This window comes from Carettochelys insculpta, chromosome 30 (genome assembly GCF_033958435.1).
Source record: "Carettochelys insculpta isolate YL-2023 chromosome 30, ASM3395843v1, whole genome shotgun sequence".
NCBI classification, from domain to species: domain Eukaryota; kingdom Metazoa; phylum Chordata; order Testudines; family Carettochelyidae; genus Carettochelys; species Carettochelys insculpta.
In genome coordinates, this window is record NC_134166.1 from 15,344,914 (window position 1) to 15,370,489 (window position 25,576).

The window sequence follows — 25,576 nt, forward strand, 5'->3', positions numbered from 1 at the left end:
TCCCCCCCACCCCCGGGGGCAAGGGCAGGCGAGGAATTAGCAGCAGCAGTTGATTTATTTAGAGAACAATCACTTTAGTAACCTGAGGAACCCTCCCGCTTCTGGGCTGTCCTGTGGGGGCCTGAAGGCAGAGCCCCTGAACCAGCTGGGCTGGGGAGCTGCTAAGCCCAGTGGGGACATTCAAGTGAGGAATGTGGAGTGGCTTGGGAGACTTGGACCCTGCAGCAGCTGCAGCCTCCCCTCCTTTGCTCCTTGCAGCAGTGAATGGGCTGACACCTGAGGGAAGTAAGGCACCAGTACGGGGACGGGGACCCAGCCCACTCAAGTGGCAGCAGGAGGGAGCTGCACCCCCTAATTCCCAGCCAGGTGGAGATGCCACTTCCTGCCCCAGTCTTGGCTCAGACACTGGCATGGGGGGAATTCTGCCCTTTGGGAAATCCAGGCTGCAGGCACTGAGGCCCCCAAACCCACCCCCAGTGCCTGACACCAGCTCCTCCCTTGGGGCTGGCCCCCCAGAGGGCTGTAGCCCCATTTACCCCATTGTGAGTAGGCAGGAGAGGAGCCCAGTTCGTGGGGGAGAGCCCGGCACCAGTGTCAGTCCAGGGAGTTGTGGCAGAGCCAGGGGTCTCTGGTCCCCTGTGTCTGTCTTGGTGGATGTGGGCACTGTTAGACATACGTGCAAGGGACAAGTGGGGGTGGGGCAGGGAGACAGGGGATCCCAAGGAATGGTGGGGGTGGGGGTGGGGCAGGGAGCTGGGGGATCCCAGGAAGTGGGGGTGGGGCAGGACAGGGAGCCGAGGGATCCCAAGGAATGGTGGAGGGGCGGGGAGCCAGGAGATCCCAGGAAGTAGGGGTGGGGCAGGACAGGGAGCCAGGGGATCCCAAGGAATGGTGGAGTCGGGGTGGGGCAGGGAGCCGGGGATCCCAGGAAGTGGGGGTGGGGTGCGGCAGGCAGCCAGGGAATCCCAAGGAACAGTGGAGTCAGGGTGGGGCAGGGAGCCGGGTGATCCCAGGAAGTGGGGGTGGGGCAGGACAGGGAGCCAGGGGATCCCAAGGAATGGTGGAGTCGGGGTGGGGCAGGGAGCCGGGGGATCCCAGGAAGTGGGGGTGGGGCAGGACAGGGAGCCGGGGGATCCCAAGGAATGGTGGAGTGGGGGTGGGGCAGGGAGCCGGGGATCCCAGGAAGTGGGGGTGGGGCAGGACAGGGAGCCGAGGGATCCCAAGGAATGGTGGAGGGGCGGGGAGCCAGGAGATCCCAGGAAGTAGGGGTGGGGCAGGACAGGGAGCCAGGGGATCCCAAGGAATGGTGGAGTCGGGGTGGGGCAGGGAGCCGGGGATCCCAGGAAGTGGGGGTGGGGTGCGGCAGGCAGCCAGGGAATCCCAAGGAACAGTGGAGTCAGGGTGGGGCAGGGAGCCGGGTGATCCCAGGAAGTGGGGGTGGGGCAGGACAGGGAGCCAGGGGATCCCAAGGAATGGTGGAGTCGGGGTGGGGCAGGGAGCCGGGGGATCCCAGGAAGTGGGGGTGGGGCAGGACAGGGAGCCGGGGGATCCCAAGGAATGGTGGAGTGGGGGTGGGGCAGGGAGCCGGGGATCCCAGGAAGTGGGGGTGGGGTGCGGCAGGCAGCCAGGGAATCCCAAGGAACAGTGGAGTCAGGGTGGGGCAGGGAGCCGGGTGATCCCAGGAAGTGGGGGTGGGGCAGGACAGGGAGCCGGGGGATCCCAAGGAATGGTGGAGTGGGGGTGGGGCAGGGAGCCGGGGGATCCCAGGAAGTGGGGGTGGGGCAGGACAGGGAGCCAGGGGATCCCGGAGCGGTGGGTGGGGACAGACAGACTCCAGGCCCAGAAGGCCCGATGGCTCCTCTGCTGGTCTCCCGCGCAACAGGCCAGGGAAGCCCTGGGGCGCCTGGGTCTGGGGCTCACATCCGGGGCTGTGGAGCAGCAGCTGTGTTTGTCTGTCCAGGGAGCCGTGTGTCCATCTCTGCCAGGCTGTCAGACGTACAGGGCGGGGGACATAATGAAGCCCTGCTCCTGGGCATGCTCCCCAGAGGCAACGGAGAGGGCGTCGTAGATGGGATTGATCTGGTCCAGGTATTCGTCCTCCGGGCTGGGCCCCGTGGCTGCTGCTGGCTCCTTGTCCTCCAGCGTCGGCAGTTCGTGGTACCGGGGCAGGTCCTGAAGGGAGTCGGATGGACCCGTGGGGTGGGCAGCAGGTCACCGACCCCACAGGGCTCATGGGCCAGGGAGTGGGGTGCTATGGTTAGAGGGGGGAGGGGAGGAAGGGAGGACTCCTGGGTTCTCTCCCCAACCTTGGGGGTGGGTGGAGCATGGGGTTCTGACCAGGCCCTTGGGGGGACAGTGGGGTGCCGCGAGGGGGCTGGGTTCTGTCCCCAGCTTGGTGAGGGGAGGGGGCTCTTTGGGGACAGCAGAGCAGAGCTCCCCGGAGCAGTTTCTGAGCCAACCTGGAGGTTCTTGGGACGAATCCTGGTGGACGGGATTGGGCATCTGAGCCCCCCGCCCCCCCCCACCCCCGGTTCTTACCGGCTCTGGGGGATCCCCAGCCAGGCTGGGCTCGAAGTAGGAAGCCTTCAGGGGGATGTTCTCTGCCACGGGGGGGTGTGAGTCCTGGAAGGAACCAGACGTGCTGAACACAGGCCAGAGCCAGCAAGGTGGGGGGCTGTCTGTGGGCACCAGAGAGAGGAGCCAGGAGTCCTGGCCTCTCGCCAGAGCCGGCCCCCGGCACGTAGCAGTGGCCTGCCACCTACCAGCTCAGGCTCCTCAGTCTTCTTCTGGGGCGGGGGCGGCTTGTAGGCTGGGGGCCCGTCCAGGCTGCAGGGGGCAGAAAGGTTAATGTGGTGGGGGCAGGGAGTGTCCCTGAGCCCTGACCCCCAACCTGCCCCACTTCTCTGCCCTCACCCCGAGCCCTGCGCTCACTCTCAGACTCTCCCCCACGTTCCGGTCCCAGCTCTCGCTGAAGGACACTGTGACCCTGACCTTTGAATCCTGCCCCCGCCCCCGGAGCTCCCCAGGCACCACCCCACTCCCTGACCACTGAACCCCCCTGGGTACTGCCCCCCTCCCCAAACTATGGGGCCCCCGGGGCACCACCCTGCTCCCTGACCCCTGGGCCCCCCCAGACTCCTCCAACACCTGGGCCCCCCTGGGCACCGCCCCACTCCCCAAACCCTGGGGCCCCCTCAGGCACCACCCTGCCCCCCAAACTGTGCGACCCCCCCAGGCACCATCGTGCTCCCCAAACCCTGGGCTCCCCAGGCACCACCCTACTCCCTGCCCCCCGCCCCCCCCGGGCGCCGCCCAGCCCCGCAGACCCAGAGCCTCCTGAGTCGCTCACTCATCATCCTGCTCTGTGCGATTCTTCTGCTGCTGGCGGAAGATCAGGACCCCGGTGGCCACCACGGCCACAGCTACGATGGCAGCAATGATGCCCCCAATGATGCCCCCGGTGGTGCCCGCGCCAGCCATGTTGGGCCCAGCTGGGAGAGAAGAGGAGCGGCATGAGGGGTGGTGCTGTCTCCCCCCAGCTGGGACGCCCCGGGGTCCAGAGGAACCAGGCCGTGGGTCTGCATCTGTCCCTGCCCCGCCCCACGCTCACCCATCTGGGAGCCCCCCCCACACTTCGGTTGGGCCCCATGCGGCTCATGCTGGCCCAGCAGGTGGCGCTGTGGCAGCGGGACAGAACCCCACTCAGCCAGCCCGGCTCCACTCCCCACCCCCCCGAACCCCTGTCTGCTCCAGCCGGCTGGGAAGCAGCACCAGGGCCCGGGAAGGAGGGCCAGGCAGGACTCCCGGGTTGGGCGGGCCGGTTGCCCGTACTCCTGGGTTCTGGTCCCGAGCACGAGGCCTGGGGGTGCGGAAAGGCTCCAGCTCTGGAGCATCGTCCTGCCCTGGCGATGGAGCCCTGCGGTACGGGGGCATGGCCCTAGCCCGCCCCCCAGCTGCACACAGCCCCACGCCCTGTGCACCAGCACTCAGCCACCCCTTGCATGCATGGGGGTCCCCAATGCCCCCCATTCTCCCCGGCCCAAAGCAGAGGGGTTAACGCCCCCGTGATAGCAGCTGCAGGCTCCCGGCTGTGGGTCTCGGCCTAGGCCAGGCCAGGGGGTACAGACCGCGAGGGCCAGGGCTGGGTCTCTGGAGTCCTGGGTCTGGTCCCAGCAGTCACGGACCCCCAGGCAATCTCCGGCCACTTCCCAGCCAAGCAATGGGGCTGTCTGCCCTGCCCAGAGCAGCACAGCCGACCGCCTGCCTCTCAGCTGGGTGCAGGGCCCACGCCAGCTGAGGGCCCTTCCCAGCCCCCTGCAGCACCTCCCCTGCCCTCGCTGAAACAGCCCCGTCCAGGTGTCACTGGTGGACTGCTAACCCTGCGACCCCCTGCAAAGGGGCCCCCGGCACGTGCCGCAGACTGAGCCCCTCTCCCCTCCCAGCCCCTGGCACCGAGTCCCACCTCCCCGACCCAGCAGAGAAGACAAGCGGCCACGCTGGGTTGGACCCATGGGCCGTGTCTCCTGACAGCGCCGAAGCCAGGAGCCCCAAGGGAACGAACGCAGGAGGTGCCCAGCGGGCGATGCCTCCCGTCGCCCAACCCCGGCCCTGACTGGCAAACCCAGGACGCCAGCCCTGCCCATCTTGTCTCCAACAACCTCCCGGGGTCTTTGAGCCCTGGGCCGGACGTGGCCGTTGGGCAGGGAGCTCGGCAGGCTGGCTGGGCGCTGCATGGAGAGCGGCTTCTCTGGTTTCAACCTGCTGCCTGTCAGTTCCCTCTGGCAGCCTGAGCTGGTGTGTCCGGGGAACCCAGGTGTCCTGGCTCCCAGCCTCAGCCTCTGGCCACTAGCCCCACGCCTGAAGGCCCAGCCGGGCCTCTGCCGGGCTGCTGGGGGACAGGGTGCTGCTGTGAAGGCAGCTCTGGCTCAGGTCTCCCCCCACGGGATGGGCCCGGCCGGCCGGAGGAAATTGGAGCCAGTTCTGGAGGTGAAATACCAAAACAATGAAACATTCACACAGCCCCCCGAACCCCCCCTCGCCTCCTCCAGGCCCAGGGCTGGGAAAGCAGCTGCCCCCTTATCTTATCACTCCTCCACCCCTGGGAACAAAGTCCGCCCAGCCTGCCACTGGCCAGCCCTGCACCCCTACCCGCCCCCACGCCTCTGGCCAGGCCTGCCCCCCACCACGCCTGCAACAAGCCCTGTCCCTCCCCCACACTTACAGCCAGCCCTGCCCCTCCCCCCCCCACCTACAACCAGCCCTGCCCCCTCCACCCCCTGCCTCTGGCCAGGCCTGCCCCCCACCACTCCTGCAACCAGCCCTGTCCCTCCCCCCAACCTACAGCCAGCCCCAACCCCCGGCACCGGCAGGCCCTGCGCTGCTGCAACTGGGCTGGGGTTCGTTGGGTTTTACTGGTGACCCACAACCCCCCAGCCCTTGGCAGGGAACAGCCCGAAGTTGGGGGCCGGGGTTCCATGCGTTCCCTTAGGAATGGCTGCAATGACCCCAGCAGGGCCGTGGACAGTGTTTGACCCCAGTGGCAGCACTCTGCCCCCCCGCCAGGCCACAGGGCCCACGCCTGACTGACCCAGCTGCACGGTGCTGTCCGGGGCTCGAGGTCCCAGGCTCTGCCCCCCACCTGCAGGCAGGAGTGACTCTGACCCAGCAGAACAGCAGGTTTATTAGCAACAGGACACAGCGTCGTACAGAGGAGTCAGTGCAGCCGGCAGAGACAGCCAGTCCCATCCACGCTGGGGAGAGGAGGCCCCGAGGGGCCCCCAGAGCTGGGGCCTTGTCCCCCCTTTGTCTTGCTCTCTGCCAGCCCAGCCTCACTGCTTCCAACTCCCAGTTCCCATTCACACCCCTCAGGCTCCACCTCCCCCTTTGTCTGCAGCCCAGAGGTGTCAGCTGGTCACCAGGTTACCCTCAGCAGCAGCCCTACACCCTCTGTGAGCCCCCCGACGTAACCCCCACTGCATCCCAGCTGGGTCCCCGCCTAGGGCACAGCCCCTCAGAGAGATGGCCTGAGGTGGGGGCACTTCCCTGGGTGGGGTGTGCCCTACGCTCCCCAGGGCCTGGGCTCATGCTGCCATGCACAGAAAGGCGGAGCTGGGGCTGGCCGTGGGGAGAAGAGCCCCACGATACAGAGCCTGGCCCCAAGGGGCTCAGCCGGGCGCCACAGCCCCCTGCCTGGCGCTGCACAACCACCTGAGCAACACGTCACCAACCTCCGGCCGCCCCAGCCACAGCTGCGATGGCTCTGGGGATATCCCAGCTTCCCCCTGCAGCGCACTTCCCTCGCAGGCGCCCGCACCCCCTGCGCACCACGTCACAGGTCACAGGGCCAGCCCCGGGGCCCGGCACCGGCCTTCCAGGAACAAGCACGCTGGCCTGGGGACTTCCCTGGGGCTGCAGCGAGCCTCAAGTGTGGGGCTGAGCACCAACACTTTGCCCAATGGCAACCCTCCCGCCCTAAGGGCACTCCTGCCTGGCCCACGGCACCCCCTCCCTCGTCCGCATCCCCCACGGCACCCCTGCCTGGCCCATGGCACCCCCTCCCTCGTCCGCATCCTCCACGGCACCCCTGCCTGGCCCACGGCACCCCCTCCCTCCTCTGCATCCCCCACGGCACCCCTGCCTGGCCCACGGCACCCCCTCCCTCCTCCGCATCCCCCACGGCACCCCTGCCTGGCCCACGGCACCCCCTCCCTCGTCCGCATCCCCCATGGCACCCCTGCCTGGCCCACGGCACCCCCTCCCTCGTCCGCATCCCCCATGGCACCCCTGCCTGGCCCACGGCACCCCCTCCCTCGTCCGCATCCCCCATGGCACCCCTGCCTGGCCCACGGCACCCCCTCCCTCGTCCGCATCCTCCACGGCACCCCTGCCTGGCCCACGGCACCCCCTCCCTCGTCCGCATCCTCCACGGCACTCCTGCCTGGCCCACGGCACCCCCTCCCTCGTCCGCATCCTCCACGGCACCCCTGCCTGGCCCACGGCACCCCCTCCCTCGTCCGCATCCTCCACGGCACCCCTGCCTGGCCCACGGCACCCCCTCCCTCCTCTGCATCCCCCACAGCACCTCTGCCTGGCCCATGCCCCCCATGGCACCCCCTCCCTCGTCCGCATCCCCCATGGCACCCCTGCCTGGCCCACGGCACCCCCTCCCTCGTCCGCATCCCCCACGGCACCCCTGCCTGGCCCACGCCCCCCATGGCACTCCCTCCCTCGTCCGCATCCCCCATGGCACCCCTGCCTGGCCCACGCCCCCCATGGCACCCCCTCCCTCGTCCACATCCCCCACGGCACCCCTGCCTGGCCCACGCCCCACATGGCACCCCTTCCCTCGTCCGCATCCCCCACGGCACCCCCGCCTGGCCCACACCCCCCACGGCACCCCCTCTCTCGTCTGCATCCCCCACGGCACCTCTGCCTGCCCCACGGCACCCCCTCCCTCGTCCGCATCCCCCACGGCACCCCTGCCTGCCCCACGGCACCCCCTCCCTCGTCCGCATCCCCCATGGCACCCCTGCCTGGCCCACGCCCCACACGGCACCCCCTCCCTCGTCCGCATCCCCCACGGCACCCCTGCCTGCCCCATGGCTCCCCCTCCCTCCTCTGCATCCCCCATGGCTCCCCCACCTTCATCTGCATCCCCCTGCTTAGTCCACACACCCCACAGCACCCCTGCCTGGCTCATGCCCCCCACAGCACCCCTCCCTCATCTGCAGCCCCCACAGCAGCCCGTACTTGGCACACACACGCCACAGCACCTTTGCCTGGCCTGTGCCCTCATGGCACCATCTGCATCCCCCATGGCACCCCCTGCCTGGCCTGTGCCCCCCACAGCACTCCTTGCCCCATGTGTACCCCCCAACCCCTGCCTGGCACTCACTCCCTACAGCACCCCCATCCTACCCCACCCCACAAAGCTCCATGCCAAGCCTGCTCCTCCCCCCTCACAGCACCCCCTGCCTAGGCTGCACCCCCCCAAGCCCCCGCCTAACACACATGCCCTCTGCCCGCAGAGCGCCCCTCACCCCACCTCTGCCCCCAATGCAGAGGGGCCTAGGGCTGGGAGAGAGGCAGGGGCTATTTTTAGCTCAGGCGGCTTCCTGCTGTGCTGGGTGGCTGGGGGTGGGGGGCACTCGTGTGGCAGGTAAATGGCCCCAGGGCAGCTGCTGCCCCCCAGCAGCAGGGAGCACCTCCCAGCTGGGCACTGAGGGCCAGGCCGGCTCAGACGGCTGCACTGACCCTCTGCTTCCAAGGGACGGGAGCTGTCCCAGGCCAGGCCCGGGCCGCCAGCCGGGCCCCTTTGAACTGCTGGGGCTCGGGCCCACCACTCCCTGGGCTCGGGGTCAGGGCGGTGCTGAGGACCGATGGCCCTTGTGCCCCCCACGCCCCCCCCACCATGGGGCCCACAGTGCTGCAGCAGCTCTGGGGGATAAGCCACGGTCTCCCCCCAGCTGGGGGGCAGCAAGAATTGGGGGGAGCCCAGCAGCGGGAGGGGTGGGGCAGGGGGAGTCCAGCAGCAGGGAGAAGGGGAGGAATCCCAGCAGTGGTGGGGAGGGGCAGTGCAGGGGGAGGGGTGGAGGGATCCCAGCAGTGTGGGGGGGGAGGGATCCCAGCAGGGGGGCGCCCTGGGGGAGGGTTCTGGAAGGGGGGATACAGGGCAGGGGAGCACAGAGAGAATCAAGGAGGGACCCTCACAGGGGCTGGGGGGAAGCCCCACACCAAAGCCCAAGGGAGCACATCAGCGTGGGGCCCCTGAACGCCCCCCACCCCCTCCGGCCTGGGCCTCTCTGACCCGTAACCCACACGTCACACCTGAGCGGATGCCACTCACTGGTGGCGAGGGCCCCAAACCGCAGACACCTGCAGGGAGCCCGCTGGGTTCCCTGGCGCCAGCTGGGTTCAGCCAACGGCCCGGGGAGCAGCACAGACCCCGCAGCCACTGGCTGCTCCTCCGCGGGGGGGAGTGGAAACTTCTGGGAATTCGCTGGTGGCCAGGGAGAAGCCCCAGCCTGGCTGGTGGGAACACGGGAATTTCCTGCCCACAAGGCTGGCGCCCGGCAGTGCCAGGAAGACAGCGCCCCGCTGCCCAGAGATGCCCTCAGCCCGGTGCCCCCACTTGCTGCTGGTGCATGTGCCCTGCAGCACCTCCCCAGTGCCACCCCCCCACAACCTCCTCGGTGCCGCCCCCACATGCACCCTGCAGCCCCCCCACACTCTTTTTTGGCCTTCCCTGACACAAGCTCTCCTGGGCTCCCCCCAGGTTCCCCACCTCGTCTCCCTCGGTGCCCCACCCGCCTCAGCCTTCCTCCCGCAGCACATCCCGCTTGGCACCCCACACCCACTCAGTGCCCCTCTTCCGGGCCAGGCTCCCACCCCCTCCCCCACACTCTCCTTGGCCTGTCCCCCTCATGCCTTCCTTGGCGCCCTGCCCCCCCCAGCACCCCTCCTCCACGCCGTGCCCCCCAAGTGCCACGCCTCCCCCCCACACTGTCCTTAGCCCCCCCTCCAGCTGCTCCCCTCCCCAAGCCCCCCCCAGCTCCATGCACACGCCTCCCCCAACACCCCCTCACCCCAGCAGTTCTGCACCCCCACGGAGCTGAGACAGGCCGGTCGCTGGGCTCCAAGGAGACTTTATTAGGGAGACAGGCGGTGCCACAGCAGCCAATGCCCTGTGCAAACAGCCCCGGGGGGCGTGCAGGAGCCTGTGATATTTACATGGGATGGGAGCTAGCACCGTGGGGGGGCCTGAGAACAGTGCTGGGGGGGGGAAGTGAGCATCCCCTGGGGCAGACAACTGGGTGCTCCTGGGGACACCCCCCAAAGCTTGGGAACAGACAGGGTGCACCCCAACGTGGGAGGCTCAGACAGGGAGCACCCCAAGCCAGGCCCCCCAAGCTGGGGAGCGAGAAGGAGTGTGCCCCAGGCAGGGTGAGCCCCCGAGAACACCTCCAGCTGGGGGAGGTCCCGGGGGGCAGAATCAGGCAAATCACAGCTTGAATCCTGGGGGTCGGGGGGGCTGTGTCCAGGGTCCCTCTACCATGTTCCAGCCGCGTGTAGAACAGATTGTGTTGTGTGCGGACGTGCACAAGCCGGCTGCGGATGCTCTGCTAGTCAGCTGGGCCGCCCCCCTGTGCTCCCCTTCCAGGGGACGCTGCCTTTGTTCCCCCATCTCCAGCCGGGGGGGGCACCGCAGGGCCCCCCAGGAAAGGCTCCTCTGCCCCCGCCCTGCCCTGCCCCTGAGGATGACCCTGTCTTGCAAACTTCTCTGTTGCACCAAAAGTACAGCCTGTGCCCCACCCCTGCTGGGTGGGGGTGTCCTCTCTCCACGCGCTCACCCACACATACAAAGCTACCCCGGGGGTGAAGCGCTGGGACAAGCGGCCGAGGGAGGCTGTGGAATCTCCTCTGCGAGAGACACTGAAGCGCAGGCTGGACAGACGCCGATCGGGGACGGTCTTGGCGGTGCTGGGTCCCGTCCCGGCAAGCAGGAGTCACTGGAGCCTCCCCGCCCCGCCCCCGGCCAGGCAGCGAGAGCTGGGGGCTGGAGGACGAGGGAGGAGCTCGGTGTCCCTCCCGAGACTCCCGTCCCAGAGTTCTGCAGCTCCTGAGTTAATCCATCTGTGCACCCCGGCATCTGGGCCCGTCCCCGGGCCAGGCAGTCACACGTAAACAGGCGTCTTGGAGATGATGGAGCCGTCGTGCTGAGACTCCATGTCATCTTCTTCGTAGCTCCTGGCATCGCTGTGCCCGAGGTGTCCGTGGGGCGGCAGCATGGGCCCCACCTCATCAAGCCGCTCCTCATCCTCCTCTTCCTCCTCGCACTGCGGGTTGGGAGAGCCATAGGGGCCAGGCTGCTCCCCGGGGGCCCCCTCCCCCGGCATGACACTGAGGGGCCGGTCCAGCTGCGAGTCGGGGCGGTAAGTGAAGCTGTGGGGCGGGGCAGCCCCGTTGCCAAAGACGCGGGTGGTGGTGTCATAGGAGCCCTTGGTAGCGGGCTGGGCACGGCGTCGCCGGAGCAGGAAAAACACCAGAGCCCCCAGTAGGGCCAGGGCCAGGACACCCCCGACGAGGCCCCCAGCCACGGCTCCAGCGCTGCTTGGCAGCCTCATGGGGTGCTCTGGAGTGGAGAAAAGATGAGGGGCAGGGGTCACTCTCCAGGCACCGAGGGGGACGGCCGGGGGCGGGGGGGGCGCTGCATGCTTCCTGCCATGGGGCGGAGAGCCATGGATGCAGCTGAGCAGGGGGCCGGGTCACAGCCCCCACTTCGTCATTGGAGGCAACGCTTCTGTGCGGAACCGGGACTGAGACGGGGGTCCCCTGCCCCCCAGTAATCCCCACCTCATGCCGTGCCTCCCTGCCGCACACCAGGGCCACGACCCGCCCGCTCCCTGCCATGCACCAGCCTGATGGCACACAACCCACTCCCACAATGCACCTGGGCCTCTGCATGCCCATGGCTGCAAAGATACCTGCTATGGGCACACACTGTCCTTCTCCCCACAATGCACCTGGCCCTGGACACGCACCTCACCCCCCACAATGCACCTGGCCCTGGACACGCATCCCATCCCCACAATGCACCTGGCTACTGATACACACCTCACCCCCACAATGCACCTGGCCCTGGACACGCATCCCATCCCCACAATGCACCTGACTACTGATACACACCTCACCCCCACAATGCACCTGGCCCTGGACACGCACCTCACCCCCCACAATGCACCTGGCCCTGGACACGCATCCCATCCCCACAATGCACCTGGCTACTGATACACACCTCACCCCCACAATGCACCTGGCCCTGGACACACATCCCATCCCCACAATGCACCTGGCTATTGACACAAGCCCCATCCCCACAATGCACCTGGCCCTGGACACGCATCCCATCCCCACAATGCACCTGGCTACTGATACACACCTCACCCCCACAATGCACCTGGCCCTGGACACGCATCCCATCCCCACAATGCACCTGGCTATTGACACAAGCCCCATCCCCACAATGCACCTGGCTGTGGCCGTGTGTTCCATCCCCACAATGCACTTGGCCCTGGGCACGCACTTCACCCTCACAATGCACCTGGCTATTGGCACAAGCCCCACCCCTTCCTACCCCACAGTGCACCTGGTTGATTTATGCCACACATACTCCTCCCTCTCACGGCACCATGTTTCTCCTGCCTTCCCACAGTGCACTGGTCCACGCCCCCCGCCCCAGCAATGCTCACACGAGCTGCGAGGTCTGATCACGTGGCAGAGCCGTCCCCCAGCCCACGACGCTGGGCGATCACCGCCAGAGCCGCAGCCCTGCCGCCCAGCCCCCGCTCTAACCACTAGACCCCACTTCCACCCCAAGAGGCAGGGAGAGAACCCAGGAGTCCTGAGGCCAGCCCAGCTCCAGCTCACTGGGAGAACCTGACGCTGGGGGACCCAGGCGAGTTGTGGGGGGGAGGGGGCTGCTTCCGTCGGGAGTGGGGCAAAAAGTGTAACACATCCACCGAGCAGTGACCCCCCCAGGCCACACCAACGCTGCCGCTGCCCCTCAGCTCCGGAAGGAACCGGAGCAACACCCTGGGGAGAGGGGCTGGGGTCCCCCCCAGGACATCACCCTTTGCCTTCCAGGTCTCAACAAGCCCCCTTCCCACACCCCAGGAGCCCCACCCCTGGGGAGTCCCCACTAGGGAAGACATCCCTATCCCTCCCCCTGCCCCGTACATGGCCGAGCCCCACTCCCCGCCCCGTGCCCAGAACACACGCCCTTTGCACGCTCACCTCGCACCAGGACAATCTGTTCCACCCGCGTCGTCCCCACGCTATTGCTGACCTGGCAGATGAAGGTGGTGTTCACTGCCACATCCACCGACTGCACCACCAGCTGGTCGTTCTGCACATGCACCGTGGAGGGCAGCGGCCCACTGGGGCTGGGGACAAGAGAGACTGGTGAGGACCTGGGCGGGGGGATGGACTCACCACACCCACCCCAGGCCCCTCACACATCTGGGGTTACTCCTGCCTTCCAGCCCCCCCTCTGCTCCCACTAGACCCCGCTCGGCTCCCAGACCCAGGAGAGAACCCAGAAGTCCTGCCTCTCGGGCCCTGGCTCCCAGCTCTAACCACTAGACACCACTCCCCTCCCCGAGCTACATATGGGACCCAGGAGTCCCACCCTCTGACCCCTCCCTGCCTCTAACTACAAGATTCCCCCCACAGTGAGACCCCAGGAGTCCCGGCTCCCAGCTTCCCCTACTAACCCCTACCCGGACGCACCCCAAGGCTGATAACTCCAGCTCAGCGACGGGGTGGGGGGGCCGAGGGAGAAGCCCAGGCGGTGGGGGCGCTGGCACGACAGTTCCAAGCTCTGTGCCAAGGGCTGGGCGGAGCCCCCCAGCTAACTTCTGATGCCCAAAGCAGGCCTGGATGCAGCTGGCCCCACTGCCCCCTGCTTCCACAGCTGCAGGCCCCCAGCAGCCAGGCCCCTGCTCCCAGCAGAGCTCTGGGGTGCAGTGGAGCATTCCCTCCGCAGGCAGGTCAGCTGCACCACTACCAAGCCATTTCTGCCCCCCTGGGCCCCTGTGGAAGCCAGGACAGACACAGCTCCCTCCCAGCCAGCCGGGATTCCCCCAAGGCCAGGCCAGCCTGGGTGGGACCCAGCTACACCCAGGGCCCCTCTCTAGCGGGTGCTGCAGGGTTTGGGGCCCTGCTGCTTAGCAGGACTGGACCCGAGGCCCCGCACGGCCTGGAAAAACAGGTTTGCAAGCGGGTTTGTTTTCATTTCCTCCTCCCATGGGAGCAGCGTGACCCTGCACCTGCCGCGCCTCCTTCCAGCGCTGCTAGGAGCAGAGCCCAGGAGTACTGGCTCCCAGCCCCCTGCTCTAACCACCAGCCCCCACTGCCCTCCCAGGGCCAGAACCCAGGGTCCTGGCCCCTGTGCTCTAACCCATTAGCCCCACCATAGCAGCCAGCCGGTGTGTTATGTGGGGGGGCAGGTAACAGCCATGTCCCCTCCCCCGGCCCTCTGCTGGGACTCACGTGCTCCAGGAGTAGTTGGTGGGCGGGGGGTTCCCCTTGGCCACACACCTCAGCGTGGCCTCATTGCGGCTCAGGTACCAATTGTCGTCATAGCCGTCAATGGTGACTTCGGGGGGGTCTGCGGAGAGCACATGGGGAGGGGTCAGACCCTGCAGACTGTCCCCACCCCAGAGCCAGCCCTGCCCCCTGCCCCTCCCCCGCTCCTGTACCAGGGGCAGGGAGAGAACCCGGGAGTCCTGCCCCCCTCCCCTCCCCCACTCCTGTACCGGGGCAGGGAGAGAACCCCGGAGTCCTGCCCCTGGCCCTTCCCCCACTCCTGTACCAGGGGCAGGGAGAGAACCCTGGAGTCCTGCCCCCCGCCCCCCCCCACTCCTGTACCAGGGGCAGGGAGAGAACCCCGGAGTCCTGCCCCTGTCCCTTCCCCCACTCCTGTACCAGGGACAGGGTGAGGACCTGGCCCCCAGACCCGCTCTAACCACTCGCCTGCACTCCCCCAGCTGCCCAGGAGCCCTGGCCCTCACTCACACAGCACAGCCAGTGTGACGGGAAGGTTCTCTGGTTCAGGCAGCGTCCTCTGAGTGACCACGCAGGTGATCTGCTGCTGGTCGGCCGCGGCCATGGGGACCATGTTGAAGTGGCTGGTGACGGTGACTGTGCCATCGCCGTTGGTCACCTCGGAGGCGCTGGCGTTGCCAGGCAGGGAGGAGCGCCAGGTGATGTTGGCGGGGGGTTTGCCATTGGCGGAGGTGCAGACGGCCACCGGAACAGCAGCGTTGCCCGCCTGCACCTTCCGTGCCTCCGCCATGTTGGTGGGTCTGGCTGCGGGTGGCACCGGAGGACAGGGTTAGCTGGCAGTGTCCCCACTCCCCCAGCCAAGCAGGACCCCTTTGCACCGGGGGCGGGTGCCCTAGCTCCGCGGGAGCAGGACCAGGACCCACTGGGAGCCCCCAGGCTACAGCAACACCAGTGCTGAAAGCCCCTCTGCCAGCTGCCGCCCAGCAGACCTTCTCCCTGCGCCACGCAGGAGCCGCGTGTAACCAGGACTCCCCCCGGGGAGCTACAGCTATTAGCACAGGCAGGCCCCACGTCAGAGGCACGGACTTCCCCCTTCCGCTGCCCAGGCTGCACCTCGGCCTGGGGAGCCCCCAGAGCATCCCCCCAGGCAAGGGGACCCACCTCCCAAGCAACAGCCCCACAGGCCCCTAGAGCAGGGTCTCCTCCCTCCTTGTGCCCAAACTCACTTCCTGAGCTACAGGGCAACCCAGCACCTGTCCCACCTTGGGGCCACGCCCCTTTCCCCAAGCCCCGCCCCACCTCGGGCCATGCCCCTTTCCCCAAGCCCAGCCCCACCTCGGGGCCATGTCCCTTTCCCCAAGCCCTGCCCCTCTCCAAGGCCACACCCATTGCCCCCCATCACTAGCCCTCCCCCACTCGCACTCATCAGGCTGAGGTGGACGGGGGGGGGTGCTAGCTCTGGGAGGGCGCTGAGGGAAGGGTTTGGGGTGCAGGGGGAGTACTGGGTACAGGCTCCAGGAGGGGGCTGGGGTGCAGCCTCCCACTGGGCACCAGTTACCATGGAAGGGGCCAGTGCACCCCATGGCTCCCAATGGTGGGGGCGGGGCACACAAGTTTCTGTGCTGCCACTCACTGTCAGCACCGCCCCCTCCGCTCCCATTGGCCACAGTTCCCCCATTCCCCACCAATGGGAGCTGGGGGGGTGGCAGCAGCTGCTGCCAGGATGGGCTGGGGGTGCAGGGTGCGGGGGGGGCAGGCAGGGAGCGGCAGCCCCACTCTGGCACAGGGAGGTGAACTGCATAGCAAGGCCCATGTGACGTTCCCACCCCCCCAGTTAGCACTGGTGCCTGTGCCGGGCCCAGCCCTGGGCGGGGGGGAGGGGAGACCTGTGCCGGGCCCAGCCCGGGCGGCCCCTCACCCAGGATGCGGAGGGTGGTAATCCCGTCCTCGTTGCCATGGGGGTAGGTGGCGAACTCGCAGATGTAGGTCCCCTCGTCGCTCACGCGCAGGGGGTGGATGACCAGCGTGGCGTCCTGCAGGGAGGCGTTCAGGAACCGCAGGCGGCCGCCGGTGGCCACGGGGAAGTGGGGCTCGTGGTTGGGCACGTAGACAGCCAGGTTCTGCTTCTTGTCGCCCGTGTCCTTCATCCAGGTGACCTGGTTGACCTTGACCTCGGGGCCGGCGGGGGGGAAGAGGCACTGCAGCACGGCTTCCTCGCCCACATAGCCGGTGACTTCATTGCGCACCTTCACCCGCTGGCTCAGCCCCACTGCGTGGAGAAACGGCCGGTTAGCGGAGCGTCGCCCCGGGGCTCCGACCCCCCAAGCCCTGAGCCCTTCCCCCGACCTGCCCCAGCCCTAACCACTAGGCACTAGCGAGACCAGGAGGCAGAGAGGTGCTGCAGAGCCACTGGGAGCCGGGCTCCTGGGGTCTCCCGGGGGAACCTTGTGGTTAGAGGCAGGAAGGGGTCAGGGGAGCAGGACTCCTTGGTGCCATACGTAGCAATGGGCGCAACGCTTGCAGGAGGCTGAGCAGAACAAGCCTCTCTGCCTCCTGGGGTCACTCGGTGGGTGTGGGGTACCCTAGGGTGCCCCGTCCCAGGGTCATGCCCAAGTACCAATGTCCGGGCAAGGGACGCACCAGCAGAACTGCTGGGGCAGCTCTGTAACTGATCCAACCATGTGTGCAAGCAGGTCCCTGGGGGCCGCCCGCGAGCCCTGTAAAGCCAGAGCCCACAGAGGTGCAGCTGTGCGTCGAGACGGGCCCAGGGACAGACCAGCCGCATACCATGGAAACGCTTCACGCCGGAGAGGGCTCCAGCTGGGGAACTGGCTCCCCCAAAGGAAGGGGGGAGCCCCAACGCTGGGCAGGGGTCCCCTTGCTGGGGGGCAATGGGGCGCTTGACTCAGCCTTCCCAGACTGCACCTGCTGAAGAGTTCCTCTGACCCACCACCAGGAACTGGGCGGGAGCGATGGGAGGGGAGGTTAAAACACCCCCCCGAAGGGAAAGGGAGCGGAGGTCAGGCACGGCCAGCAGAGAAGGACGGGAATGCTTTAGGTGCTGACCACTGCACCCCAGCTAACAGCCCCCCAGCACCCCACTTGTTCAGGCCGGTGCTGCCACGTGGCCTTGGAGCCTCCCTTGGCCAGCTGGGCGGCCGGCACGCACCGCTGTATCTCACTGCAGACCCTGCAGGTTCCTCCTCACCCTGCCGGCACCAGTCTGAAATGGTCCTGAGCCCAGTGGGTTTGGTTCTTAAACCCCCGACCCCCGCAGCTTCCGCTTGCTCCGTGCGCTGGTCCCTCCCTCGCAGGGAACGCCAGACTGCCCTTTTTCCAAAGGGAAGTGGCGAGTCCCACAAATAATCACGGGACTCGGGGAGCTGGGGCTTTAGGTAGCTCTGGACACATGATAGCAGCAGCACAAGCATGTGGCTGAAGCCTTCCTGGTTCGGACTTGCTGGCAGACCCACTGCCCCGACCCAGCTTCGCTGGTGTGCGCCAACAGGGCCCCAGTTCAGGCCCCCCAGCCGGGGAACACATGCCACACGCCCAGAGCTGCCAGCCTCCACTGACGTGGGTAAGAGCCAGCCCCACATCCAACCCCTGGGGAGGGGAAAGGGCCCCGTCCCATCCCCCACAAGGCTGCTGCTCCCAGGCGGGGTGACCCCCTTGGTCTGACACCCACGGCCAGCCTGCAGCTCCACCCCGACCCAGCCCCCAGCTCCGGGAAGCTGTCCTGCAGCCCTGTGCCAGTCGGCAGTGCCACCGACTCCTTGTTTACCCTAGTTGCTAATCCAGGCGTCACACCTCCCAGCCCAGGAAATCCCTCTTACTCACTGGCTCAGCTGGCAAATGACTCAGCACAGCCGCCCAGCCAGAGCTAGGAAGGGGACTCGGGTGTCCTTGCTCCACCGCCAGCCCCGAGCAGGGAGCTGTGAACAGGTACCCAGTCCAGCTCTGGCAGCATTTCCAGGGGCTGGGAAAGGAGCTGCCTCCCCTCCCCACAGACAGTCCCGGGCGCAGCTGCCTTCCGGCTGGGCGGCCACAGCACCCCCCACGCCCCACACAAGGGAAAGAACCAAGCCGGGAGCAGCTCCCACAGCCCAGCCGGGGCCTGCAGAGAACTGGCAGCTCCTGGAGGACTGGGCTGGCCAGAATCAGCACAGCAGGACTCCTGGGCTTTAGGGGGTCCTGCTCCCGGTCACGCCCCAGGAACCAGGCCCCTGCCCCCAGAGACAGGGCGGAAGCTCGGAGTGCTGGTCCCAGCCACACACTGCTCCCCCGCAGGGCTGGAGAGACCCCCGGGGGCTGGGCTCCCCCGCCACCACCCGCTGCTCCCCCGCAGGGCTGGAGAGACCCCCCCACCACCACCTGCTGCTCCCCCGCAGGGCTGGAGAGACCCCCCCACCACCACCCGCTGCTCCCCCGCAGGGCTGGAGAGACCCCCCAGGGGCTGGGCTCTCCCCCACCCCCCATTGCAACACCTGACCCTCCCAGAGCTGGGCTAGAACCCAGGACTCTTGGTTTCCAGGCCCCTCATGCTCTCCCACCTGGCCCCACTCCCCTCCCAGGGCCTGGCTCAGGGCGCTGCAGGACCCCTGACTTTCCCTCTTGGCCGTCCCCCCCCTAGCTCTGCTGCACCTTCTGGACCCCCCTCAGCCCCTCCCAAGAAAATCTGCCTTGTGAGCCAGGGCTCAGGACACCTGGGTTCACCCCCCAGCTCTGCTGCCGGGTCCCTTCTGACCGGGGCCAGGCCTGGCCTTGCACAGGACCGGACCTCCCAGCCAGAGCAGGGAGACGGTCTGTTCTTTGGCTGCTCGGATGGGGACAGCCCCTCACTCTGCACCCGCGCAGCACGGAGCCTGACGGGTCCTGGATCTCGGCCGAGGGGGCAGGACAGCACGGGGTGGGGGGGGCTTTCCGACCTCAGCCTGGGGGAGCCAGTACAGCATCCCACACGCGCACCCAGCACAGCCAGGCCCTGGCCCCCGTTTCACGTGGAGGCCAAAGGCTGCGCAGCACCTGGCACGACGGGGGGGCCGGGCCCCTCGTCCTAGTAACAAACCCGCCCGAGCTGCCCATCTCCGCCATCCACTTAGATCAGTTCAGGGCACAGCTGGAAAAAAGCTCCAGGACGAATTGTTGCCGGCGGATTTTGCTGCAGAACAAAAGGGCTTTGCTGTTTGGTTGCCAGACGGCGAAGGGAGAGAGACGCCAGAGACACGCCAAGGACAGACACACAGACACTCCCTTTTAAAAATAGCCAGGCCATGGAGGGACTCGCTGGCACCCCCCCCCCCGCCCCCAGCCCCAGCTCTGCTCCCGCGCCCAAGCCCTCTCGTCCCTCTGCCAGGACAATCCCCCCGGGGAGCCGAGCAGGCAGCCCCCCCACCGTAATGGGAAGCGACAGAGCCGTCTCGAGCCGGGCGGCTGAGTCAGTGCAATTCCAGAGCGTGAATGAAGCAGCCCCTCGCTCGAAAAGGGACCAGACCGAGCACGAGGCGGGAGCATTAAAAATTCCCTTCTGCATGAGGGGAAAAGCAAAAGGCTGACCCCAAAAAGCAGGCGGCGGAGGGTAACTCCTATGCTGCAGCCCTCGCAACCTGCCCAGGGGGTCTGCTTACCCCCTCCTCCTGGCTTTGCAATGATAAGGCCCTCTCTCAAAACTCCATTGCAAACCAGCTCTGTTGTCTTGCTATTAAACCAGAGCCAGGCCAGGCAGCTCTGTGTGAGCAGCCCGTCCCCACCCCAGCACCAGCCGCATCTCAGCATGGGGGTGAAACAAGTGCTGGACTTTGCCACCTCTACGCGGAGGCTGTGAAGCTAAGAGGCTCCCACTCCTCAGCGGGAAGAGTTGGGGGCAGAGACCAAAGAAGCGGGACAGGCTTTGCAGCTGAGCCAGCGGGACCAGACAGCAGCAGCCGGTCTAAAGCTGGACCAGCCTGGAAGCTGCCAGGAGTCCCCATGAGCCCTGCACCCCGACAAGGCCCCAGCACTAGGAGAGGTGCTGGGAACAGCGCTGGCTGAGCTAGCAGCAGGGGCATGGCTGGGGGGTGGCACTCCAGCAGCAGGAAGGGGCAGGTTAGGTATAAGAGGTTTGTGCCCCACATGCGACTGGTGCTGAGTGTGAGGCAGGGGTGCTGGGACAGGAGTCCGAGGGGCGCAAGCCGTGGAGAGACACTGCCGAAGTCCCAGGCGTGAACGGTGGAGAGGCTCTAGGGCCCGGACTCCTGGGTTCTCTCCCAGCCCTTGGAAGAGCAGGGTCTGCGAGCGCTCCAGATACGAGAACGGATGGAGTGGAGAGGCACCGTTAACCTCTTTGCCCCCAGCCGGCCTCGTGCAGCAGGTCACACGAGACACCCCAGCTGTCCCCTCCAGCTCGGACGATCACCGACTAACCCAGCCAGGGAGCAATACCCAGCACCTCGGCCTCCGCAGCGGGGCGTCTGCAGCCCTGGGACCAGCCCATGGGACCTCTGGCTCTCCTGCCGCCACACTGCAGCAACCAGGGAGCAGCCCGGGGTGCTGAGAGGAGCCTTTCCCGCTCCCAGCTCTGCGGCTCTCCTATGCCCCTGCATCAGCTGGGCCGCATGCACCCCCAGACCTCGCTCCCCGGCTCCCCTACTCGCACAGCTGGGGACAGCCACCCAGCAGCCCCAGTTTCCCCTGCCCTAATCACTAGGCCCAACTCCCCTCCCAGAGCTGGGAGTGAAGCCACAAAGGGTGTGACCGGCAGAGAGGCTGCAGCCCTGGGGAGCTTGGGGCAAGGGGCCTGGCCGATCAGCGCAGCTTCATAAAATATAACCCAGAAGAAGTCAAGACAGCGCAGGCGGCCCCTCGGGCAGGCGAGGGGGATGGGGATTTTGACTCAGATTTTTTAAATACATGCAAATGCTGGCGGAGGTAGAAATAGGTCACCCACCAGGGAGCTGCCTGGGTGGGGGTGCAGGCGCAGCCAAGCCATGAGGGCCGCTTCACGTAGCCAGGCCGGCGAGCAGGGTGATTTCTGTGGCGGTACTGCCACCACTCAGCAGGGGGCACGGGAGACCCTGACAGAGCCGCTGACGGGGAGCCCTGCACGCTGCCCCAAGCCCGGCCCAGCCCGCGCTGGGGTTCAGAGAGACACAGCTCTCCCCTTCCTCCCGAGAGGTGCTGGATGGCGGGCGAGAATCCCCATGGCACAGGCCGGACACCCAAGGACAGGTGGGAAGGCCCCGGGGTTACGGGGCACCAGGCTGTGGGCTGAACCCAGGAGTCCGGGATCTGAGGGCACAGCGGTCTCTCTCCCCATGGGGCAGTATCGTCTCTGCCCCAGTCACATCCAGGAAGGCAGCAGGTGGGGATCACACGTCCACCAGGATTACGCTCTCCGTCCACCAGGATTACGCTCTCCGTCCCGCGGGGCCCAAGGGGACGCCACCGTGCCAGGAGAGCTCAACCAGCAGAGACAGCGCTTCACAGCTCATCTCTTCAGCTCCTTTCCCCCACCCGCCCGCCGGGCCTGTGTGCACATCGGTGCCAGCCCCAGCAAACGGCCACAGCTCACCCAGCTCCACCCACCAACCCCAGGAGATCCCAGGAGTCCAGGCTCCCAGTGCTCCTGCTGTAACCCCCATGCACCACTCTGCCCACCCCCCAGCCCATAGCCAGTGAGAACCCAGGAGTCCGGGCTCCCACTGCTCCTGCTGCAACCACTAGGCACCACTCCCCCTGCCCCCCAAAACCAGACCAGAATCCAGGAGTCTGGGCTCCCAACACTCCCCACCGGCTCTAACGCACTAGCCCCACCCCCTCTCAGAGCCAGGCATAGAATCCAGGAGACCTGCTCATCCCCACACCCACCCTGCTAGGCCCCAGCCGGGAACCAGGAGAACCCAGGAGTCCAGCTCCCAGCCCCCGCTCAGGAATGCTGATGCCCTAGACAATGGGAGGGCGGAGCTGGGATTAGGGCAGGGTGGGGGTTCAGGGAGCAGCAGCTGAAGGGGGGTGCACACAGCACTCCAGAGGGAAGATGTCCCCTACAGCCTCTCCCCACCGGGCAAGTCCAAGGAGCAGCGGCCCAGTGCCTGCAGACGGCCCCTCCAGGGCTCTCCTGGGTGTCTGGCCTCTGCCTGTGGGTCCGCTCTGGGCCAGGCCCCAGTCCCAGCTCCACCCCCACCCCAGGCCAAGGGGCAAAGCCCCACTGGGGCCACCTGCACTGTACTCTGGGGCAGAGGCCAGTGGGGGGGGGAGAGCGAGTCCACAAGCCAGTGGCTGCTCCAGGTTCAGGTCCCAGCTGGTGGCCCAGACCCTCTCTATGGGCAGGCTGAACACACCAGCCTCTGCTCCAGCACCCACAGGTGCAGGGCTGGGGAGCCTGACCCCGCCTGGCCCAGGGCCAGAGCACCTTCCCGCTGCTCTAGAGCAGATGCCAAAGGCTCCCTTGGGTGGTGTTGGAAGGGACGGGCTTGGGCCAATTCCCCTCGACTGCTGGTGGCCACGGAGTGACACAGAGCCCTGGAAGCCCCCAGCCGACCCCATCGCCAGCCAAGAGCCCAGTGCTCCTTGAGGGAGCGCGTCAGCCTCCGCCCGGGTTTGCTGTCTGCGGCCCCTACGTGTGGGGTTCGCCCCAGGGCCGCTGGGGGGCAGGGTTCATGGCGCTGTCGCAGGCCCAGAGGAACAGGCCAGGCCTTCTCATGGGCTCCAGTCTCCCAGAGCGCCCGGGGGTTCCCAGGCCCAGGTTCATGTTCCCAGGCTGCGCCCATCTTTCTCATGCAAACATGGGCCTGGTGTCTGGCTTGGCGGTGGGCCGGGCAGGGGGCTGGAGCCTTCCAAGGAGGGTCCGGGCACAGCACTGTGGTGCCAGGCCAGGCAGCGCTGCAGCTGGGTCTAGCCGGCAGTGGGGCCCAGCCCTTAGAGGACCCGCTCTTGCCCAGGGAGCGTGTGGGGGAGGGGGCCCCCCACTCAAGGGCCGTGTCCCCCCCCAGGCGAAGGGAGGCCTTTGTGGGACAGCGAACTCCAAAGGGGAGCACAGCAGCAGGAGTGGGGCACATGGGGGCAGAGTGCACTGGGCTTCCTGCCCCAGACAGGCCCACAGGCCACCCCGCAGCACAGCCGGCACCAACACCCCCGTGCCACCCCCTGCGGCACCGCCCGCACCCCCAGAGGATGGCTGTGCACACAGGTATGGCCTGTGCCCATGGCACGGTACACCTAGCACCCCTGAGCCTATCCCGAGAGCCAGCAGCCCCAGGGGCCCCCCGCAGTGGCCTGCCCCACGACCAGGAAGGGTCTGTCCAGGGTGGGGTGTGCCCAGCTGCCAGTCACAGAGCTTCTGTACACATAGGGCCAGTGCGTACAATGGAGACTGCGGACGTCTCCTGCCAGGGCAGACCTCGCCTCCAACAGCAGCGAGAGAGCAGACGCGTCCGGCCCAGCCAAGCTCAGGTCCCAGGGCAGCGAGGGCCCTTGGAAAGGTTGGGTGACCACTGAGCTGGTCAGATTCAGATGGGGAATGAGGAGAAGCTGATCAGAGGGGGAGGAGAGAAGCCTCTGGTCTGACCCCCATGGCTGCTCCTGGGTCCTCGTCACCCCTTCCCAGACCTGAGTGGCACCGGGGTGCCCAAAGTGGGGGGCGTGAAATCTCCTAACGGGGGAGCAGCACCATCGGCTGCTGGGTCTCGGGGCTCAGCCATCCAATTACAAAGGTTGAGATCTGCGACTGGTCCTACGCCTGCGTAGTCACGTTTAGAGACGGACGGTTTTCCACTCTACAGGCTGATTCTCTTGCACAACGAGGGGGTTCTTCACACGAACGTAACTGAAATTCCCGACAGTTTGGATGACATGGGGGGGGCTGTTAATTACAGGGATGGAAAGCAGGGCCTGACGTAAAACGTTTGCCCCCCGGTCTCCACTAGAAGCCAGCGGTATAATAGGTGCCAGGGCCAGGAGGCTGTGAGGTGCGACTCCCGGCTGACACATGCAGAGAGAGACCCGTCCCACAACCCTTCCCATTGACGTACACCCCTTTTTTAACCCCACCTTCACGCGAAAGCCCACCAGGCCCCTGATAAATCGCTCCAGCCCCAGGTTAGTTCTTCCCTCCCCTCGATCATGTTCTCTTATTCCCAGTACGAATCTGCCCAGCTCAGCGGGTCAGGCCGGACGCCCCTGAGGTTCTCGCCATCCTCAGAGGAGGCCAAGCCGGGAGCACAGTTAGATCAGGAGCTACGTTTTGCTTTGCACAACAGGAAGCAGCAATACCAGGTATAACTGAGCTCCCAGGGCACCTACGCAGCTGCGGGCCTGGGAGGGGTTGGGCCCCAGCTCTGGGATCCACATCCCCTTCGGGCCCTACCGAGGATGTGGGACCTCCACGCAACAGAGGCCGAACGCCCCGAGCAGGGCCAGGCAGATCCTGCTGCTCCATTAGCAGACTGGCTCAGCACTAAGGCCAAACCTAGTGTGGACAGGGCCTGTGTCGCTCGCACCGGGCAGGCTGGCAGTGCCCAGGCGGCCCTGCTAGGCTGGCGCTCTGGGCCGGAGGGAGGGGCTGTTGTCAGGTTTACGGAGCCGACTCTTTCCCTGCTGTGCCAGTTTCAGTTTCAGAGGTCTCCAGCTCCGAGTTCACCTGGGACTCGGGTCAGTTTCTGCCATAAGTCACCACTTTCTGTCCAGCCAACGCCCCAGAGCTGGGCTGGGCTCCAGGTGGCCGTTCCCACAGGGCTCACCTTCCAGGCCGGGGCAGAGCTGAGCTGGGTCCTGCCACACGGGCTCTTTTCAGACTGTGATTAAACCGCTTGTCACAGCACCTCCAAAGGGAAGTGCTACGCGCCCCACAGACACCCCACACTCGGCGGCCACCGCCCCCAGCAATGGGGAACCCCAGACACCCCACACTCGGCGGCCACCGCCCCCAGCAATGGGGAACCCCAGACACCCCACACTCGGCGGCCACCGCCCCCAGCAATGGGGGGGCAGGACCCCAGCCCCGCCTCCGCAGCTACCGCCCTTCAGCCAAGCGGAGCCCCAAGGCAATGCGCGCCCAGCCCGCGGCCACCAGCCAGGGAAACATGTTCCCTCGACTTCGCCATCTTGGGGAGGGAGAAAGTTTACGCAGCGGTGGAGGGGCTGGACTTCAGGGGCTGCCCCGGCCCAGCGCGGCCGAGGCGGGGGGCGGCACAACCGGGGGACCCGCCACAGCCTGGGGCGGTGGGTACACGGCCGGGCCGGGCTGGGCTGGGCCGGGCCGGGGTCGGGGGCCGAGCAGGGAAGAGCGCAACGCCCGCAGCTACCAGCCCGGGATCGGGGCGCGGGGAGGAGCTGGGGGGACCCGGGGATCGGGGGCGCAGAGGGGAGCCGGGGCTCGCCCGCCCTTACCGCTCAGCAGGCACCAGCAGAACAGGCTGCGGGGGGCGGCCATGGGGCCCCGCCGGGGCTTCAGCTCCGCCGCCGCCCCCCCGATCCGGGCTCGGGTCCAGCTACGTCTCTTTGTCCAGCCGGCTACGCTGCGCGCTGCCGCCCGGCT

At 67.3% G+C, this 25,576-nt stretch overlaps 1 protein-coding gene across 1 annotated transcript; it reads right to left on the reverse strand.

The window, feature by feature from the left end:
* Nucleotides 1-25,576, reverse strand: NECTIN2 (nectin cell adhesion molecule 2). The gene is made up of 9 exons (XM_074980624.1): nucleotides 25,429-25,576; nucleotides 15,983-16,333; nucleotides 14,575-14,868; nucleotides 14,050-14,167; nucleotides 12,793-12,941; nucleotides 3,350-3,491; nucleotides 2,763-2,826; nucleotides 2,539-2,622; nucleotides 1-2,172 (listed from the first exon to the last, which is right to left on the reverse strand). The coding sequence occupies exons 1-9, from the start codon at nucleotides 25,469-25,471 to the stop codon at nucleotides 1,990-1,992; spliced, it is 1,428 nt and encodes a 475-aa protein (XP_074836725.1). The 5' UTR covers nucleotides 25,472-25,576; the 3' UTR covers nucleotides 1-1,989.